The 18,627-nt window shown below is 43.0% G+C and overlaps 1 protein-coding gene and 1 long non-coding RNA gene across 4 annotated transcripts in view; one reads left to right on the top strand and one right to left on the bottom strand.

The window, feature by feature from the left end:
* Positions 1-8,401, bottom strand: part of LOC311595153 — a 73,965-nt gene extending 65,564 nt beyond the window's left edge. For both annotated transcript variants that reach the window (XR_014778328.1, XR_014778329.1), the window contains exons 1-2: positions 8,263-8,401; positions 5,445-5,626 (exon numbers count right to left, since the gene is read on the bottom strand). This is a non-coding gene — a long non-coding RNA (uncharacterized lncRNA). The remainder of the gene's footprint in view (positions 1-5,444; positions 5,627-8,262) is intronic.
* Positions 8,402-8,546: 145 nt separating this feature from the next.
* HBS1L (HBS1 like translational GTPase) overlaps positions 8,547-18,627 on the top strand; it is a 65,675-nt gene continuing 55,594 nt past the window's right edge. The window contains exons 1-4 of one of the 2 annotated variants that reach the window (XM_084777570.1): positions 8,547-8,746; positions 11,880-11,945; positions 15,284-15,397; positions 17,603-17,797. In XM_084777570.1, coding sequence (XP_084633696.1) covers positions 8,704-8,746; positions 11,880-11,945; positions 15,284-15,397; positions 17,603-17,797 — 418 coding nt within the window. In that variant the 5' untranslated portion in view covers positions 8,547-8,703. The remainder of the gene's footprint in view (positions 8,747-11,879; positions 11,946-15,283; positions 15,398-17,602; positions 17,798-18,627) is intronic. The other variant, XM_084777569.1, reaches the window with a different exon arrangement.

Genomic DNA, 18,627 nt, shown 5'->3' with positions numbered 1-18,627 from the left:
ACCATAAGGGACTCTCTTTAAATCTCTTGTTTATCTATTGCTCCGCATAGCCTCCTGCAACATCCGAGGGACATTCCCAGACTTCTTCTAGGATGCTTCTTTCTAAACATTAGGACACCCCTGGAAGGTTTTTGCCAAAGTCGAATGAGCTGGTCAGAGGGCCAAGAGCATGATGGTCTATGGTTGGCTCTTTCTGTAGTCTTGTCAGCCATGTTGCTGTATCATAATGTCTAATACTGTTACTGTCTCTTTCTTTCTTTCTTTCTTTCTTTCTTTCTTCCTTTCTTTCTTTCTTCTTCTTCTTTTTTTTCTTTCTTTCTTTCTTTCTTTCTTTCTTTCTTTCTTTCTTTCTTTCTGAGACAGAGTTCCTCTGTGTAGCCTTGGCTGTCCTGGACTTGCTCTGTAGACCAGGCTGGCCTCGAACTCATATCAATCTGCCTGCCTCTGCCCCCCTAGTGCTGGGATTAAAGGCATATGCCACCACACCCAGCCATGTTATTGTTTTTCATTGAACAGCACTGGGCTATGATTAGTGGATAAGGAAATTTATATCTGTGCATTTAAGCACATGTATGTATACTAGTGTGTTTTGATCATGGGAACAAAATCACCTCCCTCTGCCTTTGCTTGTTCTAAAATACCTGGAAGGGAGTAATTAGTTCTTTGGAATTTTCCAGAACATTTGAAATCATTCTCATGGAGAATCGCCGTGTTTATTAAATTCGATCAGGACTGCCCCGGTGACATGACGAGTCACCTGTTATTTAATTTCCTGCTCTTTCTCAATCACTAATCAAAAGGTAGCCTAAAGAACAGGGAGTTCTTGAGGTAGATCGGAATCAATTATCTGCACAATCAAAATGAAGAAACTCCGCAGTAATTAAAAACACCACAAACAATTCTCATCTCCACGAGCTGGGAAGGAGGCGCTTTATCAAAAGTTTCATTGTTGAGCTGCGGCTTTGCTTTGCTTTTCTTCTTCTTCTTCTTTATTTCCTCTCTTAAGCATAAAGCCATTTCTTAAAACTTTCAGACAGTTGACATGTTGGGTAACGTGAAAGAGCAGGGACTACAGAATTTCATAATGTGAGCCTTCCCGTCAGGAAGCTGAGTCCCTGGTACACATTCGCCGCCTTGCTCGGTCATGGAGTATTACCTTTCAGTGGAACGGAATAAGGAGTTCTTTTGTGAGGTTCTGCCGCCACAGACCCAGGAGGCAGTTTTTTAGAGCTGCGGCTTGCGTGACTGAAGCAAATCTCACGGGAAGCACACTTCTACTCTCTAGCTCTTGCCCCACAATTGATCACAGCCAGTCGTACTTATTAACCATTTTGTCAATTGCCATCTTTATAAATGACGAGACTACAGGCACGAAGCTTCCTATGAACGCATGCAGATGCTCGTCACCTACGGATTTTTTTTGTATTAGTAATTATCAAGTTATATATTGTTACACAGTGCATCATTAAAATGAAGAGCACAGCTGCACTTATCCCTCTGGCTTCATCGTGATGGGGTTGGTGAGGACTCACTGCCTATCTTCCACTGAGTGTCAGCTGGAAGGCTAGGGGCTGTGATCCTAGGAAGCCATGTCCATGGGCACATCTGGTCATAGATGCTGATTGTCATCTGGTCCCTAAGCTGAGGCACCGCTGAAATACCACCCATAATCCTTCCACAAGGATTATGTTTGGGTTCCTCTTAATATGGTGACTGGTCCCCAAAGGGACCAGGTGAAAGCTAGGTCATTTTGTAGCTTAAGGTTAGCAGGTGGGATGGTATTGCTGGGTCACAGGATGACCCAGCTTTACCAGAAGCGGGTGTCTCTCAGAGCATGAATGTTCCCGTCTTTCAGGGCAGTAGTAGCAGCGTCACATGGTGGGGACATTCTGGCCACTGCAGTGTGATAGACTAATTGCTGCCCAGCATCCTGCTGCAGAAGGACAAGTGCCTTTTCTATTTGTTTCAATGTGGACATAAACCTTTTAGTTACATCAGTGTGGCGTGTATCTCCTGACCAGGGTCAGAAATAGCTCTTCACCGGTTAACTATAGAATCAGAAGTTGTGAAATAAGAAGGTTTTCTTTTTTTAATGAAAAGGAATTGAAAAGCAAGCAAGCAAGCAAGAAAAGGTTGTCTAATTACATTGACTACTTCCTTGAGAGAAACAGAAATTAAAGGCAGAGTCTTCTAAATGAGCCCTATTGCATACATGTAACATCAGCGGCGAGCAACCTCTGGTCACCACGACTGTCTGCGGGAAGAGTTTGCAACATCTACGCTCAGTGCACAGACCACACTCCTGTGTGAAGGGCCTGTGTCTTGTTTTCAAGGTGAGCAGCACTTTCCACTCTACACACGTTTTCCATGTTGCTCCTCTTAAGAAGCCATCATCTCCAGAGGCTGAGGTGGTGTTGATTGGCACGCTCCTCTTTTGGCCTCTTCAGGGGTTTTCTAAGTTTCAGCTCCCAAGCAACCCACTGACAATGTTCGCCATCTGCTTTTCAAAGACACAGAGCAAGACAGGGCAAGGAGGGGAATTCCTCCAACGGCTCACCGTTTTAAACGATTTCTAAGGAGAGTGGAAGCTCTTTTACCCCCTGCAAACCCTAACTTTTACGCTTTAAATTTTCATTCACAGATTTTCTTTGCTTTATGTTTCCATCCTCCCCCCTACACCCCCCTCCCCCACACCTTGGGATTTAGAAATGCTTTTCCCTTTGATTTTTTTCCCATTAATATTCTGTTTGTGACTTGAAACATTTTGCCCTGTGGATATAACTCTTTCTCAATGCCAAGGGACCATGTGGGCCCCTAAGGGATGTGTGCACAGAAACTGCTAGCAGTGACCCACAGACGAACAGATCAGACACCCAGCAGTTGTGGAGACACTAGCAAGGCATGTTCAACTCAAGTGCATTCAGACCAAGATAGGCCCCACGTTTATGTCTTTACATTTTAGTTTTCACTAAAGCATTCTTTTTTTGAGAATACAACATTCATAAAGAACAGTTCTCTCTAACCTGAATAGTAGTAGCAGCTCAGATTTCCAGATGGAACAGGCTACTCTGTTCAACACCTGGGGTCTCAGCTGCTCAGGAGGATGTGTCAGGAGATGATTTGTGCCTAGAAGTTTGAGACCAGCAAAGACAACACAGCAACATGAGACCAACAAAGCCCCCCTCTCCATGGTGCAGAAGTGATGTTGAGAGCTAGGCAGGAGTGTGGCCCCTGGCTGGGGACTGATAACAGTAGGGGAGGGAAGATTCACCAAGTGTCACCTGTTGCCTCCGAGAGCTGAAGAAGCAGTGGAGAACCACCATTAGGCTTACGAATGTGGTGTATATAGTTCAAGGGCCTTGGAGGTGACTTCAGAACCAAGCACCAGCCCAGAACCAGCAGGGCATCTTACTGATGTGGAAATCAGGGGAGCGGGGACCAGGGAACACACCTTGCTGCTGGACCACTCATATGCCTGGAGCCGCTCTAGATGCGCATCTCAGTTTCTACCCGCTCACACTTGGGGAGCGGAGGGGATGTAACAAAGGCAACTGACTGGGAAGCGGCTGGCTCAAGACTACATGGCTGGCAGAACAGCGTGTGAGACTTAGATGGTCCCTAACCACTCCAGCCAATGGCCACTGGACGGAACATGTCCCCTCTGCCTTTGTCACAGAAACCATTCATTTCCCTTATGTAGGTAGCAGAGAATCTGCCTTCAAACAGACCAAGTATTCATTAAACTTTGTTTAAAAGGACTTTTCTTTTTTTAAAGAAAGATAACACTATTGCTAAATACCCTCTATGCCCACGTTGCACGGTTAAGTATACAGTTTTTAAAGTGGTTCTATGTTACATGCACAGGGCTGTGGAACCTCCACCGATTGCGTTTAGGATGTTTCCATCAGCCCCAGCGTCACATCTGCCCATCAGCTGTTACTCTCTATTCCTTCCCACAGCCAAGAGCTCCACCCTTGCCATGTCTCTCCAGCCCCAGGCAGTGCGCTTGTCCTTTCTGTCCCCACAGTTTCACTCATGTTGGATATAACGTATCAAGGGAACCGCGCAGCATGTGGCCTTTGTTAACGAGCTTCCTTCTCTTAACACTTTGCTCTTGAGGTTTGCCCTGTTACAGGTGATCACCCCACTTCGCTCACCGCCAAGTGCTGTATTCTACTGCATGAACATCCAACATTCTATTTATCAGTTAATGGAGGCTCCAAACCTACTTTTTTGACTTTTATGTGGACATACATTTTCATTTTTTTGAGGGTATACACATAGAACTCTTTTAAGCATTTCTATTCATCTTTATCTCTCTCCTCCTTTAAGTCCAGCCCACTTTATTTGAAAAATTTCACATGCTGCGAGTTTATGTGGAAACATCCATTCAGAATGTATTTTGTAAGTGCGAGCCTGGAGTTCAGGCATGCCATGGTGAGACGCTAACGATGGGATAGCCTCTGTCCCTGGGTAATTAGCCTTCTCGTTCCCTGAAAATAGTTTCTTTTTTTCTAGAATCCCATTTATATTAACATTTCTGAGTTATAGTTTTTGTTTGTTTGCTTGTTTGTTGTTGTTGTTTTGACCTTACAAAGCATGCTATTTACTTGTAAATACATACAGTCAAGAGTCACTTGGGACATTTTAGTTTCTTTAGTGTAGCTTTGTACCAGTGCCTGCCGTGCTGCTAGAGGGACAAAGCTGACGGCCACCCCTGCCTTTGAGGAACTCCTGTTCAATTAGGAGGTTAACAGGAACAGAATCACAGACTATTTCTCATGCATGCCCTAATAGAGACAGAGGGTATTTGAAGGGCATAAAAGGGGTGTTCTTGTTCTTCTCTGCGACTGTGTCACAGTTCAGTGTGTGTGACCCCGACAGCACTACCTTGAGTGATAAGTAGGACATGATACGTATAGCCAGAGTTGAAACCTTCAAAGTAGGATCTGTGACTACAGTACAGTGCCACTGGCTGGGTAACAGAGTTATGGCAGGTGAGGTGATGAACTAGGCAATGATGAAATCGTCATAGAAATCCTGTCTTTCTAGGGGTTTGGACTTAAAATATTTCCATTGAAAGATTTTAATCTGGAGGATTAATTCTTACTAGAGCATTTAGAACAACATGAACTTTTGAAAAGTGAGTCTTGTAAAGGACCTGTGAGGTAGCTTTACTGTTGTATTTCCCGATCACATGATTGACAGCTAGGCAGCATGGGCTTGGGCTTGAAAGCACGACCTGTAGAAGGTTGCGCGCAGGTGTTACTGCTTTGCTGGCGATCCCCCCTGCAAACGCGTGTTTGTGGCTGGAACTCCGGGTTCTGTTTTCTTCTTGCGGGGATCACTCTGTTTGGTACGTTCATGACTCACTCTCTCCTTTCCACCCTTTTCATACGTTCTATATTCGCCCCCACAAAAGCCACCCAGAAATGAAAAAGTACCGCGGGGCCTTCTTTGAAGATCGCTGTCAGCTTCCTTGAACACCTCCGTGTTTGTTTAGGTATGCGGTGGGCGCTTCTGTCAAACGCAGATCCTCTGCACGGTCCTTTGGGGTTAGAACTGTGCCTTGGCATAAGGATTTAGTCACGGAATCTTGTCCTTTTTTACTCAGCTACATTCCTGCCTTTTAAAAAATAAAAGGAAAAGAGAGAAATGCTGTTAGAAAAAGAAAAGTGAGTAGCATAAGGAATGTGAAGAAAAAGTCCATGGAGGATAAGAATATCATTGGCTCTGACTGACGACGAAGAGCAAGGAAATTTGGAAGCTCAGTAAGAAAAATACTTATTTGTTTATAGCCTTTACAGACATCTGGCAACAATAGTAATGACTGAATTTTAGTTATACCAAAATCACAACTCCTAAGTAATCTTCAAAGAACAATAAAAGACTCAAAGGATTTTGGGTAGTGTGTGTGCATATGTGCATGCGTGCATGTGTGCGCGCACATGTGTGTATGTGTGTGTATTGTATGTGCTTATATGTGTGTGGGGGTTCGGCTGTAGATATGTGGGGGTGCCTGTTCACATTGTGGGGGTCAGAGGCTGGATGTGGGTATCTTTCTCAATTGCTCTCCTCATTTTTGAGACAGGATCTCTCAAGGAACCTGGAGCTCACTAATTTAGTTAGACTAGCTGGCCAGGCTGCTCCAAGTGTCCTCTTGTCCCTACCTCCCCAGTGTTGGGGTTACAGATGTATGCCATCTCCCTAGGCCTGAGACTCAGGTCATCTTATGGGCTGTACTGTTGGCTAAACATCCCTACATATTTAGTTACAAAACTTTTGGGATCTGTCATGTCTGATGTCATAATTGTTAACTATGCTCCCTCCCACTTCCTCTCTAGCGATAAGGATCAACTCCTTCATGTCACATTAATAATCACAGAGAACAGAAATCACTGTATTTATGGAAAATCACATGGGTATTTAAGAACCTGCCGAGTGGGATTGTTTCATCCATAAAGCCATTTTAGTTCAAATTCCATGGATCAATACCGTTCACTTTAGAGCAGAAAAACAAAACAGAAAAACCAGAAAACAGGCTATAATGTGAACAGGTTGCTTCCTGGCTTGCTTAGCCTGCTCTCTTAGAGAGCCCAGGACCACCAGCCCAGGGATGGCACCACTTATAATGGGTGGACTCTTCCCTATTGGTCATTAACTGAGACAATGCCTTATAGCTGGGTCTCATGGAGGCATTTCCTCACCTGAGGCTCCTTCCTCTCTGATGACTCCAGCTTGGTTGGGTCAAGCTGACACAAAACCATCTTGTAAGTGTGTTAGAAAGACTCGGACCAAAAGCAGCTTGTAGGAGGAAAGGGTTTATTTTGCTTACACTTCCAACTTCCAACTCATCACTGAGGGATCTCAGGGCAAGAACTCAAGCAGAAACCATAGAAGACAACTGCTTACTGAACACCCTCTGGCTCATGCCCAGCACCCAGGCCCACCTACATAGGGAGGGTGCGCCCAGCATTGACTGGAACCTCTCACTTTAACCATCAGTCAAGACCACGCCCCACGGGAGCAAGGAGAAGGCACTTTCCAGGTGACTCTAAGTTATGCCAAGGTGACAATGAAGCTAACACGCATAAGTAGTGTGCTATTTTCATTTATGTTTTCCATGAATCAGTACATAATGAACTGGCCCACAGAGCCAACTTTTGTGTCATCTCTTGGATTGTTTTCTTATTCACAGAGCACTTAATTCTAAAGTCTCACCAGTGAGTTGTAATTAACTGTGTGGATGATTACAGAGGGGTAGGAATAGAAGCTGTCATTAGTTTTTAAGTTTATATATATGTTTTTGAGGCAGGGTCTCAAATAGCGCTGGTTGGCCTGGAACTCCTCTGGTAGCCTAGGATGACCTTGAACTCCTGATCCTGCTGTCTCCTCCTACCAAGTGATTAAAGGAGTGAGCCACCATGGTCCAGCACATTTGATATTTTTCAGGACTTTAATGCTTTGTGCTAAGTTCTCTTGCATGGACAAATATTACTTACAACTTTATGAGTTAGACAATGTGTTAGTAAGGTAATATCTTCACATACAAAGAGATAGGTTGCAATGTAGAAATTATTTAAAGGTGTAAAATAAAACACTTAAAAACCATATAAAATTAGCATCTGCATTTTTTTTTCTTGCATAAAATTTTGCCTGGGAGCCATATGAAACAACGATAGTTAAAAACAACCATTTGGTAGTCAGAAATAAAATCTGAGCCATTTACAAATATTAATTTAATTTGTGTTAGTCTCAGTATTGTGGTTAAGAAAAGCTGAGTAAGGTCGAATTTGACATTTGCCTTTGATACAAGGTGTTGGCATTGCAAAAACAAGCTACAACAAAGCAGTTTCTTCAGTATGATAATGAGGTTGAAGTTTTTACACAGCATTATTAGCCTCGTGCTTTACGAAATGAGAATGTTTAATAACAGGTTATAGATTTATGTGTTATGTATTACATCATAAACACCCAAGGCCAGTTCTGTGTCTAAAAGGCCGTCCTAAACAACTTTAGCAAGTTCACGCGTTTAATGTGTTCAATCAGTGCGTAAGGCGTCCTTAATTAATCCGTGTTAATGAAAATAGTTTACATAGCTAAGGTCAGATAGTTGTTTACCAGAGCTGTTAATGGAGGACGGAGCTCATAGCTGAAGCCATGAGTTACACGCAAAACGTTGGGACCCAGTGTGGCTACACTCTAAACTTAAATTACTCTCCGTCCGTCTAAAGCTTGGACTAATTGTTATGCCTCACTTACACAGGTTTGTAGACTGCCCATCGTGCTTGCCTACATCTTAAAAGCTGAAACAGCCAGCTTTTCAGAAAAATCACAAACCAAATCTCGAAAACAATCCTGAACGCCGGTGTAGGTCAGAGAAGCCGGCTCAATAACCTGGAGGTTGCAGAATATCCAGTATTGAAAGTCCACATCAGTCAACTTGCTTGTGGGCGGGACCTTGAGCCGCCGGCCCACCGGCCGGCGAGCGCGCATGCGTCCCGGGAGGGCCGACTGTGACCCTGAGAGCTTGCCGTCACGTCGTGCGCGCGGGTATGACGTCGCGCATGCGCAGACGCACGGCGCAGAGCCCTGGCGGAAGCCAAGATGGCGCGGACGAGGTGTCCAGGCCGCGGTCAGTGTCTTGTCGGTGTCTGAGCCGAGTTCTCGGGAAGGGACGGTGGCAGACGCCCTCCGTGCGCGATGGCCCGGCATCGGAACGTCCGAGGCTATAACTACAATGAAGGTAGGTAGCAGGGTCGTGCTCGGGCCGTCATCTTAGCCCTTCCAGATGGTGTCCTGGCCGCTCTACATCCGCCAGGATCGGTGTGGACCCCGGAGCCACAGAACTGTTGTTTGTGGCGGGGAGGGAGAAGGCGGAGAAACGATAGGACGTCAGAGCCCCAGGGAAGGAAACTCGCGTGATCTCTGCCTTGTGGACGGGGGCACTTCCAGACAGGGCAGGAGTGTGTAGCATCTCAAGGGCCTGGGGATGTGTGGCGACGGCGGGGGCCCGATGCTGTTCGGTATCTACCTTCTCTCTCTTGTTTCGTTTGGCGGGGGAGCTCAGGTGCCAGTTTCTGACCTCTTGTCTTGTAAGCCCTCCTTCAGGCATGCCCACGACTGTTTACGTGCAGCCAGCCTGCTATAACTGTCAGATTTGTTTAATGTTTTGCCTGTGTCCGTGCGTTTTGACTGCAGAGCCTAGCCTGACCCGAACTTTCAGCGAATTCTCAGGATCGGGGAGGTGACAAACAGAAAAAGATACATGTTTAAAAGAATCAAGAAGTTAGAGCTATTGGCTGATCTTCAAGTGTATATTCAGCTATTGACTGATAATGCTTAATGTATATGTATTTTAAAAGGGAGAAGAGAAGCAACACTAGCGGGTAGGTCATAGAAAAGGACCCACTGCTTTTTTTTCTTAATAGAAGAAATATGTATATGAACCTTCTCTAGGAGTTAGGTTAGAGTAGTTTTAGGAAGACTCCCTCGTGCAGCGAATGGATAGTAATAGGCATCATTAAGGGTCACAGGAGCCAAAAGTGAACCCAAGTATGAACCAAGGAAAAAGAGTAAAGACCCCCTGCTGTGTAAAATGGAGAACGTGTAATGTTTAAGAAGTCGATTGCTACTGACACACCTGGGAGATAGTGAGCATCAACCTACTCATCAGGGTTGGGCAGCTAACGCCCTACGCCCTGGGCTGCATTTGGAGACTTTGACCCAGTCCTGCCTGGGCAACATTCGCCATAAGGATGTTGTAGTGACTGTATAAGATGCCTTGAGGACCACTGCCACTGAGAAGCGACTTCAGACTGGGAGAGGTTTTGTAGATATGCAATAAAGGACTTGTTTCCATAGTAATTATATTTCCTCATCCAGTGACAACTGAGTATTTAAGAGTACTGTGTAGCATATTGAGGACTGTTTAACTGTTTTAACAGTAACTGCTGGTTAAACAGTGAGAGATTCCACGCAGTGTAATGACAGTGCTGTGGGAGCTATGTAAGAGGGACTGTCTAAATCAGAAAGGATCAGGAGTTCTGTGTGGAGTCTCTCACAAGAGAGTTGGTGTGCTGTCTGAGAGCGCTGAATACCTTCCTGCCTTGGCTGAGGTCAGGCTATATTTCTTGGTAACAGTTGGTGACATCACAACCAACTCTATCCTGTCCTGGGACACTTCTCCTTTCCTCCTTGTAAAAGTTTAGACATTTCAATGTCCAGTTTTTCTCTTCCCAGTTAGGCTTCTCTTTGGACTTTCAATAATTAAACATTCACAGAAGCATTCTAATTTCATTACAGTCTGTGGCCTAATACCTGTTGATGCCTCTGTGTAGATTCTGCTTTATTGTTCTGTGTAATTTCGAGTACTTTGACTGCCTCGACTACTAGTGCTTTTGTTTTGAGGCAGTTTCATGGAGCCCTGTTGGACTTGTGTTGACTATATAGCCAAGGTCGATGACCCTCTAACCCTCCTGGCTCTGAGTCTATCTCCCAAGTCCTAGATGGCAGGCCTGGTGTATGCAGTGCGGGTGGGCTGTTGCAACTTGGGCTTTGTGCATAATGGGCAAGCAACTGAGCTACATTTGCAGCCTCTCTTAGCTAGTTTAGCAGCCTCACTTTAATTTTATGTGTAGTGTGATACCTTGTGTGCAGTAGATCACACCAACATTTTGTTGCATGAATGAACCACTTTAGAAAGATTGCAGGGAAGAGTTCAAGTGATTGGTAATACCTAAAGATAGGGTTTTTGGGTTAGTGAATGCCATTTTTAAGTTTGGGATTACAGTCTGGTTTCATTAATCTCCCATGTTTTACCCAGCAGTAGCAGTCACACACCTCTTTACCGCAGTATCTGGGCTTGACCTGTAAGCACTCTGTTCCTACCGTATGATTGCCTGAGAAAACTGCCTAACTCTGTCCTTTAGAGTTGGCTTGAATGGTCTGCTCCAGGGGAAACTTGAGTTTTGTCCACATGTGTTCCCAGATTGCTGTTTTTCTCATGAGCATTCATTATACAGTTTTGTAATCACCCTTTTCTGGTCTGTTAGATACTGGCATTGAGAGACGGAGGTGTACACACACTTTGTGAAAATGTCTCTAATAGTTTCTGGCATAAACTTATTTATGTTCCTTGCAGGTTTTAAACAGTTTGATTTGTTAACTTAAAAACACATTCATTTAGTGCCCCATGTACGGCAGGTACTTAGCTAACCTAAGTATTGGCCAGAAAGAGCTGTTTTCCAGGCATTGAAATATGTTGTACTTCAGAGACAAGAAGAGGAGGAGGCTGCAGGAAGGTAAAGGTGTCAGGGAAGACTTGCGGGAACTTACCTAGAGAAAGAAGCAGCCTTAGGAACATCATGACAAGGAACATACTCCATTGAGGCCAGTTAGCGCTCACCACAGTTAGGCCTTCTGTCTCCATGAAGAATGACTAAGGCTGGTCGTGTACCCTGCACTTACCAGCTCTTGAAGATGTGTGGCCACAGGGAGGAGGGAGGCTGTCTCAGGGGCTAACAGTTGGAAAGACGGTTGAGTGTGTCATCTACAGGATTATTGCTAGTTTTTGATTGCATGAGATAAAATGTGAGAGAATTAAATGAAGCCAGATCAGCTTAAAAACATAAGACCTACGTATGTCTTTTATTTTTTTATTTTTTTTTAATTTTTTATTTTTTTCTACGTATGTCTTTTAAGTACAGATTGTTAGTAATTTGTTAGTAAATGCCTGCTTTTGGGTAGAGTTCCTGGAGTTTATGGAACAGTAGCTATCTCAGCTCCCGTGACAGTTGAACTCTCACTTGTCTTGTAGATAATTCAGGTGTTTCCTGAGACTGTGACTGAGCTTGTAAATGCATCTGTTGTGCTTTTAGATTTTGAAGACGATGATTTGTACGGCCAGTCTGTGGAGGATGATTACTGCATCTCGCCATCAACAGGTAAGTTGTTTAAAAAAAAAAAAAGATTTCTTTGATTTGGCTGTTTACAAACATCAAGCAAGTGTGATTGGCATCCTGGATCAGAGTGTTCCTAAAACTGTAACATGTAATGTTTTTAAAGACCATGTATATGTGTGTATGCCCTTATATACACATTTTAACATTTGAAGTTTGTTATTTGAAAACAAAAATATAGACTTTATGTAGTCCAGGGCAGCCTTGAACTCCTGGTGGCTCTCCAGCTTTGGCCACACTTAGGTTTGTAAGTTTGCCCCACCAAGTTCCCCTGCAAGAATTTCTTTACCCTTGACTAATTTTTGCTCTGTGTGTATGTGTTTTTGTGTGTGCGTGTGAGTGAAATGAATAGTTTTGGAATAGTTTGTTTATTAAAGCATCAGCCGGTCATAGCAGAGTAGTAGGATTTGCTGCTGGGCTCTGTTGGCTGCTCTGTGAAACAGACCCATCTTCATTACTGTTGTCATTGTTGCTGACTAGCCTGTTTTCCTCCCTCATCGGTGTAATAAAAGAAATAAAATACCAGGACCAAAAAAAGCAGCTGGGGAGGAAAGGCTTTATGCAAAGAAAATGCCCCAGAGACATTGTGTCTAGATCGGGCATCACAGGGTGTGTTTATTATCCTCAAATGTGTTTGTTATTTTATGTCTGTGGCTGTCCTAGAACTCACTCTGTAGACCAGGCTGGCCTTGAACTTACAGAGATCCACCTGCTTCTGCCTCCCCAGATTAAAGACGTGTGCCACCACTCCCCACAGAACAGTGTTTCTTAAGTTTCCCTGGTGGTATGGAAGAGCAGAGGGTAATTGTTCAGTGCTGTTTTCTTTTTCTTTTAGATTTATTTATTTTATTTACTGCATACGAGTGCTTTATCTGCAGAAGAGAGTATCAGATTACATTATAGATAGTTGTGAGCCACCATGTGGCTGCTGGGAATTGAACTCAGGGCCTCTGGAAGAGCAGGCGGCCCTCTTAACCACTGAGCCATCTCTCCAGCCCCAGTGCTGTTTTCTTGCGTTTTTCCAACTCCATCTTATCAGATGCTCCAGCAAGAACACTTCTTCACTCTTCAGTCGTGGTCACCTGTAATGCTACATACCTGTAATTCTATAAGATGGGGAAGGACATATTTTCATGATATAATGTATAAATTCTTGAACTACTTGTGTTCAAACATAACACTAAAAATAACTACAAGGAAAATAAGATTAGGACAGGCCGTTCAACCTGTGGATCACTAAGAAGACCAGTAGGCATCTTAAAAGTGCTTGACATCAGCTCCCTACTAAAGATGCAGGTGCAGGACTTCACAGTCTTAGAGGCACAAGGGTGGTGACTGGTGGGTAGTGCGGCAAAGGCAAATATGCATCGGAGGTGCTCCTGGGACTGAGCAAGAATGCCTTGGCCGCACTGCATGTACAGGTGCAGTAAAGTCAGGCTTCCAACCCTGCTCAGGCGTTGGGGCACATAGTTCAGACGGAAGCATCTTTCGTGTGGCAGCATCCCCATGCCCATACGTACTGATTACAGTGACCTCATCTGAGCAAGCAACACATGCACTTTAGTTCTCAGTTTCTTTACATGTGTTGGATTTTCTTTTTGTTCAATATTTAACTTTATTTTAATGTTCTTACCTCCTTTATTGTAACTGGTCCAGTCTCCAGTAATTAACTTGTTTTTTCCACTACTTGTTAACTGCTTCTCATTTGATTTTAAAACACAATATTACAATTTTCTTTTTTATCGTCCCTGTCAGTCTGTATGTCATTGAGTCATGACCTTCTAATTTCTGAATATAAATATTATGAATGGTCTGTAACTTTATATTCTCTGCATTATCTATGAATTTTGGAAGTAGTTTCTCCTTCAACATGAATACCTCCCTGGAACCATGCACAAAAGTTGTATACAAGAATTCTGTGCAGTGGGCTTACTATGTTCTTAGGAAAGTGAGATAATGTAAAGGCCCCCACAATACCTTGCTTTAGAGTACTGCTCTTTAACCTCACTTCCGGGCAGTTGGACAGTCTTGAGTTCAGTGGGCATTCACTTGAGCTGGGTGTGTCCACACTTTGTATAATCACTTTACTTACTTTTTTTCTTTTTAATGTCATTGAGGCATGTATTTACATTTTTACAGATTCTTACTTTTAATGAAGTATGTAATACTCGATTACATATCAAGAGAGACTGGTTTATGGTATCACTGTATGTTTGAAAAATGAGTTGTTCAAAATTTAAGGCCTGTGAGGGCTGGAGAGACAATGGCTCAGTGGTTAAGCACAGTGTCGTTCTTGTGGAGAACATCCATAGCCTCAGTGCAGAGGCTCCAATGCCCGCCTCTGATCTGCGAGAGTGTGTGGCATGCAGTGCACAGTTTAAAACACATTAAATATATACATTTAAAACACACACATATATATATAATTTAAAGCTTATGCTTTTGTGACCTTTTGGAGTCTGGCAAAATTAGTGTTTCTTGGGTAATGAAATTTAGTCAAATGCTTGCTTCACTATGAAAATACACTTGCAATGTTTTTAAGCAAATAAGCTTGATGTGTGCTTTAAAATATCAGCACCAACAGAAAACAAAGGTCCATAATAGTGAGCACGGATCTTGGAGATTAGGGGAAAGAAGGAACACTAGTGAGAGATTACTAAGTTGTTAGCCTAAGGACATATGAGTAAAACTTGGGTAGGGTTTATATCGCCTTGGGGTATTTCTAATTTCATCACTCTTGTCAAATGTGGAAAACTGGTTGTTAAGTGTTGATCAGATTTGTGTTGTATATTTGTGCTTGTGAATTTGTGCATCCCTACCTGTGTGTTCATGTGTGCATGCGTGTGAGGGGATGCATACATGTGAATATGAAGGTGCCTTCCCCGTGTGCATGAACATGCAGAGGCCTTCCTGATGTTCCTCTCTCTCTTAGTGCCTTCAGACAGGATTCTTCACTGAGCTAGAAACTTGCGTTTTAGGCTTGACTGGCTGGCTGGCTAGCTCTTGGATTTCATCTCTCTGTCCTACAGCACGGGGGATACAGGCAGCCCTGCTGCTGTTTAATGTGGTGCTGGGCATTCACAGGTCACCATGCTTGCAGAACAAGCACTCACTATTAACCCTAAGCCGTCCTTTTAGCCCCAGAATTTTGAATGTTCAGCTTCTTAGTTTTCAGTACTGAGAATGAAACCTAGGACCTTACATCTGCCAGGAAGCACTTTCCCAGTGAGCTTCAGCCCATCTCCTCTATCTCAACTTGTGTTAGAAAACAAGGAAACATTGGGAACTGGCTGTAGGACAGCATTTCTCTTTTTGTATTTTAGCTGCCCAGTTTATTTACTCTCAACGGGACAACCCTGTAGAAGAATATGGTTATGAAGATCTGAAAGAGTCTTCTAATTCTCTTCTGAATCACCAATTAAGTGAAATTGACCAAGGTATGCCTTCTTGAAAAATATGTCTTCATTTCCTGAAGATGATTCATTACCAAGTAAGACTATATGAATTTTGTTGAAGTTATAGTCATGATTATAAACAGTAATGATACAAGCACATCTTACACTTTGAAGGAAAATTTAAATTATATTTTATGTGTTTTGTGAGAAGTCTGTGATTGAGAAATTGATTGCATTGAGCAAGCAGCTGCTTAGTAAGAGGATTGTAGATTCCGAGTTTTCTCACCCTTTCATCTTTTACGTGGGAGAGGAAAGTCCAGGTGTTTGCTATAAGAATTTTTAAAGGGTCTTTGTTCATGAGCTTTTGTAGAGCTGATGATTAAATGATAGGAGTTGCTTTATTTATGAGAATAATGACTTCTAAAAAGTTTAAAGGAAAAAAGCACTGAAAACCAGAGCAACACCATACAACTGTTGTGGTTGTCATGTCTGTGTGAGGGAAGTTTGAAGGTAGAAACCTGTTGCTTATTTTGAACTGTTTTAAACGTTTGAAAGGGCTAATAACTATGCTTTGGTTTCCTTTTACAAATACACTTCACACTGACGTTGCTTCAAGTATCACTCAGGCCATAGACTGAGAGAGAGCTGAGCTGGCCAGGCACATGAGTAACTCTGTCTGTGGAGAATGAGCGAGGCTGAGCTGGTTTGCTTTTCCTTTGCAGGTGGATTTTTTTCTACACATGTTTTTAACTTGTAAATTTATAACTAATCTGGAAACAGGAAGAAATGGAGGGTCTGCAGCTGATGTTTGAATGTTAATAAAATACCAAGTACTGGGGCAGGAGAGATGGCTCAGTAGTAAAGAGCACTTGCTCTGTGGTTTACAAGCATCCATTACTTCAGTTCCATGGGATCAGATGCTCTCTTCTGACCTCTTTGGGCTTGGACTTGATGCACATACATGCATGTAGGCAAAACACTCATTGCATAAGAAATAAATAATAAATGTATATTTTAAGCATGCTTAAGATGGGTGCTAAATCATGATGAATGGAAAGAAGGTATAAATATATAAAATTAGGAAGTAGAAACAATAAAGGTAGAAGAAATTAAAATTATTTGTCAACTCTAGACTCACCTGGACATCTGGTAGACTACAGAGCTAGCGCATGCACTCTTAATATGAAGACTGATGAGTGTTAAACTGACCTTTTATAATAATTTAGTTATAAGAAAAATGAAAAATTTTAAAGATACAATCCCAGGTTTAAATATGGTTTTAAAGATGAGTGTTCATTTCCTTCTTAATTTTCTGGACTCCATTATTTTTATGCTAAATTGCTTTGATAACTTTAAAGGATGATTTTTGCTGCTTTGCAGAGATCATTAGTTTGAAAAATATTTCAGGTAGTAATTTATGATGTGTAAGAAACACAGTGCCATGGGGGGTGGTGGTGCACGCCTTTAATTTCAGCACTGGGGAGGCAGAGGCAGGCAGATCACTGTGAGTTCGAGGCCAGCCTGGTCTACAAAGCGAGTCCAGGACAGTCAAGGCTACACTGAGAAATCCTGTCTCAAAAAAACAAAAACAGAAAAACAAAAAAAACCAAAGCAAAAAAAAAAAAAGAAAGAGAAGAAACACAGTTGAGACAAGCCGCGTCGTTCACCCAGGGCATAGCCCCTTCCCTTCCTAGGGGTGCTGGATAGACATGATTGCTCTAAGGTCCACCGTCACTGTCTGAAAGTGCTGGGGTTGTACCATAAAGATTGTACCGCTTTCAGTTAGTGTATGTGTCTGTGTGCAGAGGCGCCTGTAGACCTCAGAAACTATTGGATCCTCTGGAGCTGGAGGTCAGGCTGGTCTGATCTGCCCAGCGTGGTGCTTCAGAGGGAGGTGCCTGCTTCTGCCCTCTGACCCTTCTTTCCAGCTCCGCCCATTTGTATTTTTTAAGCAACAGGCAGTGTTGTTCTGGAGACATGCAACCGCATGTGGTACTGAGAGCGGGTATTGTATAGCCTTCTGTGTATTTTTCCCAGCTGTTATTCAGAAAGATTGATTATGTTGATTTCTTCATTAATGAGCTATGAGAAAACAGGTACATAGTAGAAAAAATTACCTTCATAAGTAATTTCTACCAAAGAAAAGTTTGACTATCCTAATACAAAGTTCTATGGTCAGATGTGAACATCGAGAGCTTCTTTCAAGATGCCGTCTGGTACAGCTTTGTAATGTGTTCTGTGTTCTAGCTCACCTTTATTCATGCCTTGATCACATGAGAGAGGTGCTGGGGGACACCGTGCCTGATGACATACTGACTGAAGCAATTCTGAAACACAAGTTTGATGTGGAGAAGGCTTTGTCCATGGTTCTGGAGCAGGATAGTGTGCAGACCTTGAAGGGGAAGAGTGAGAGAGCAGTGTCTGCAGGAAAGCTGGCGAAAGGTATGCTGTCCCTTGCTCTCTTAGCTCTGTGGGATGCCACAGTCAGCTCACTTAGTAGCCATTGACTGTCTAGTTGGCAATTTTGTTGAGATGCTTTGTTTTATTCTATGAGTATTTTGTCTGTGTGTCTGTGCCCCACATGTGTGCAGTGCTGCTGGAGCTCAGAAGGTGTCTGGTCCCTGGAAGTGGAGCTAATGGTTGTGAGCCACTGTGTGGGTGCTGGGAACCAAACCTTGGTCCTCTGCAAGAGAGGAGGAACCAGCGCTCTTGACCACTGAGCCAACTATAACCCCTGCTTGGGAATTTTCCATTTAAGTATTATGTTCTCTCCTGTCATGGTGTTTGCATAACAATAGCACAAGGAAATAAAATAGAGGAAAACATTTCCTTCTTAGTTTCTTATTGAACAGCTGTCTGTCTTCAGATCCTAATGCGATGAGATAGGAATGAGCACACAGCCCTTAGTGTAAAAGTTCCCCTGTACTTACATCATGGGTAATTATAATTGCATGTTATTTAAATGTCATTAAATAGTAGTAAGCGCTGAAATTATACTCCTCACAGCTTCATTTTTAGCTAATGTGTAAGAAAACAAGAATAGGTTTTTAATTTTAAATTTGTAGGGCTTGGGGTGTGGAATTTTGTGGACATAGGGGACTGAGGTATTAACTGTATTAATTGGCATGCTTTCTGTTAGTGCGAGTGTGATCATTTATTAACTGGATTGGTATGTCCTTTAATCTTTGGGTTAGAATGTGCAAAATTGCATATAGCTTATTGAAATCAGAGTTTCTGTGGGGGAGGGGGCCCAGACATGTACTTTTATTTGA

This window comes from Acomys minous (assembly GCF_964271855.1).
Source record: "Acomys minous genome assembly, chromosome: 3".
NCBI classification, from domain to species: domain Eukaryota; kingdom Metazoa; phylum Chordata; class Mammalia; order Rodentia; family Muridae; genus Acomys; species Acomys minous.
This window is presented reverse-complemented; position numbering and strand designations above follow the sequence as displayed.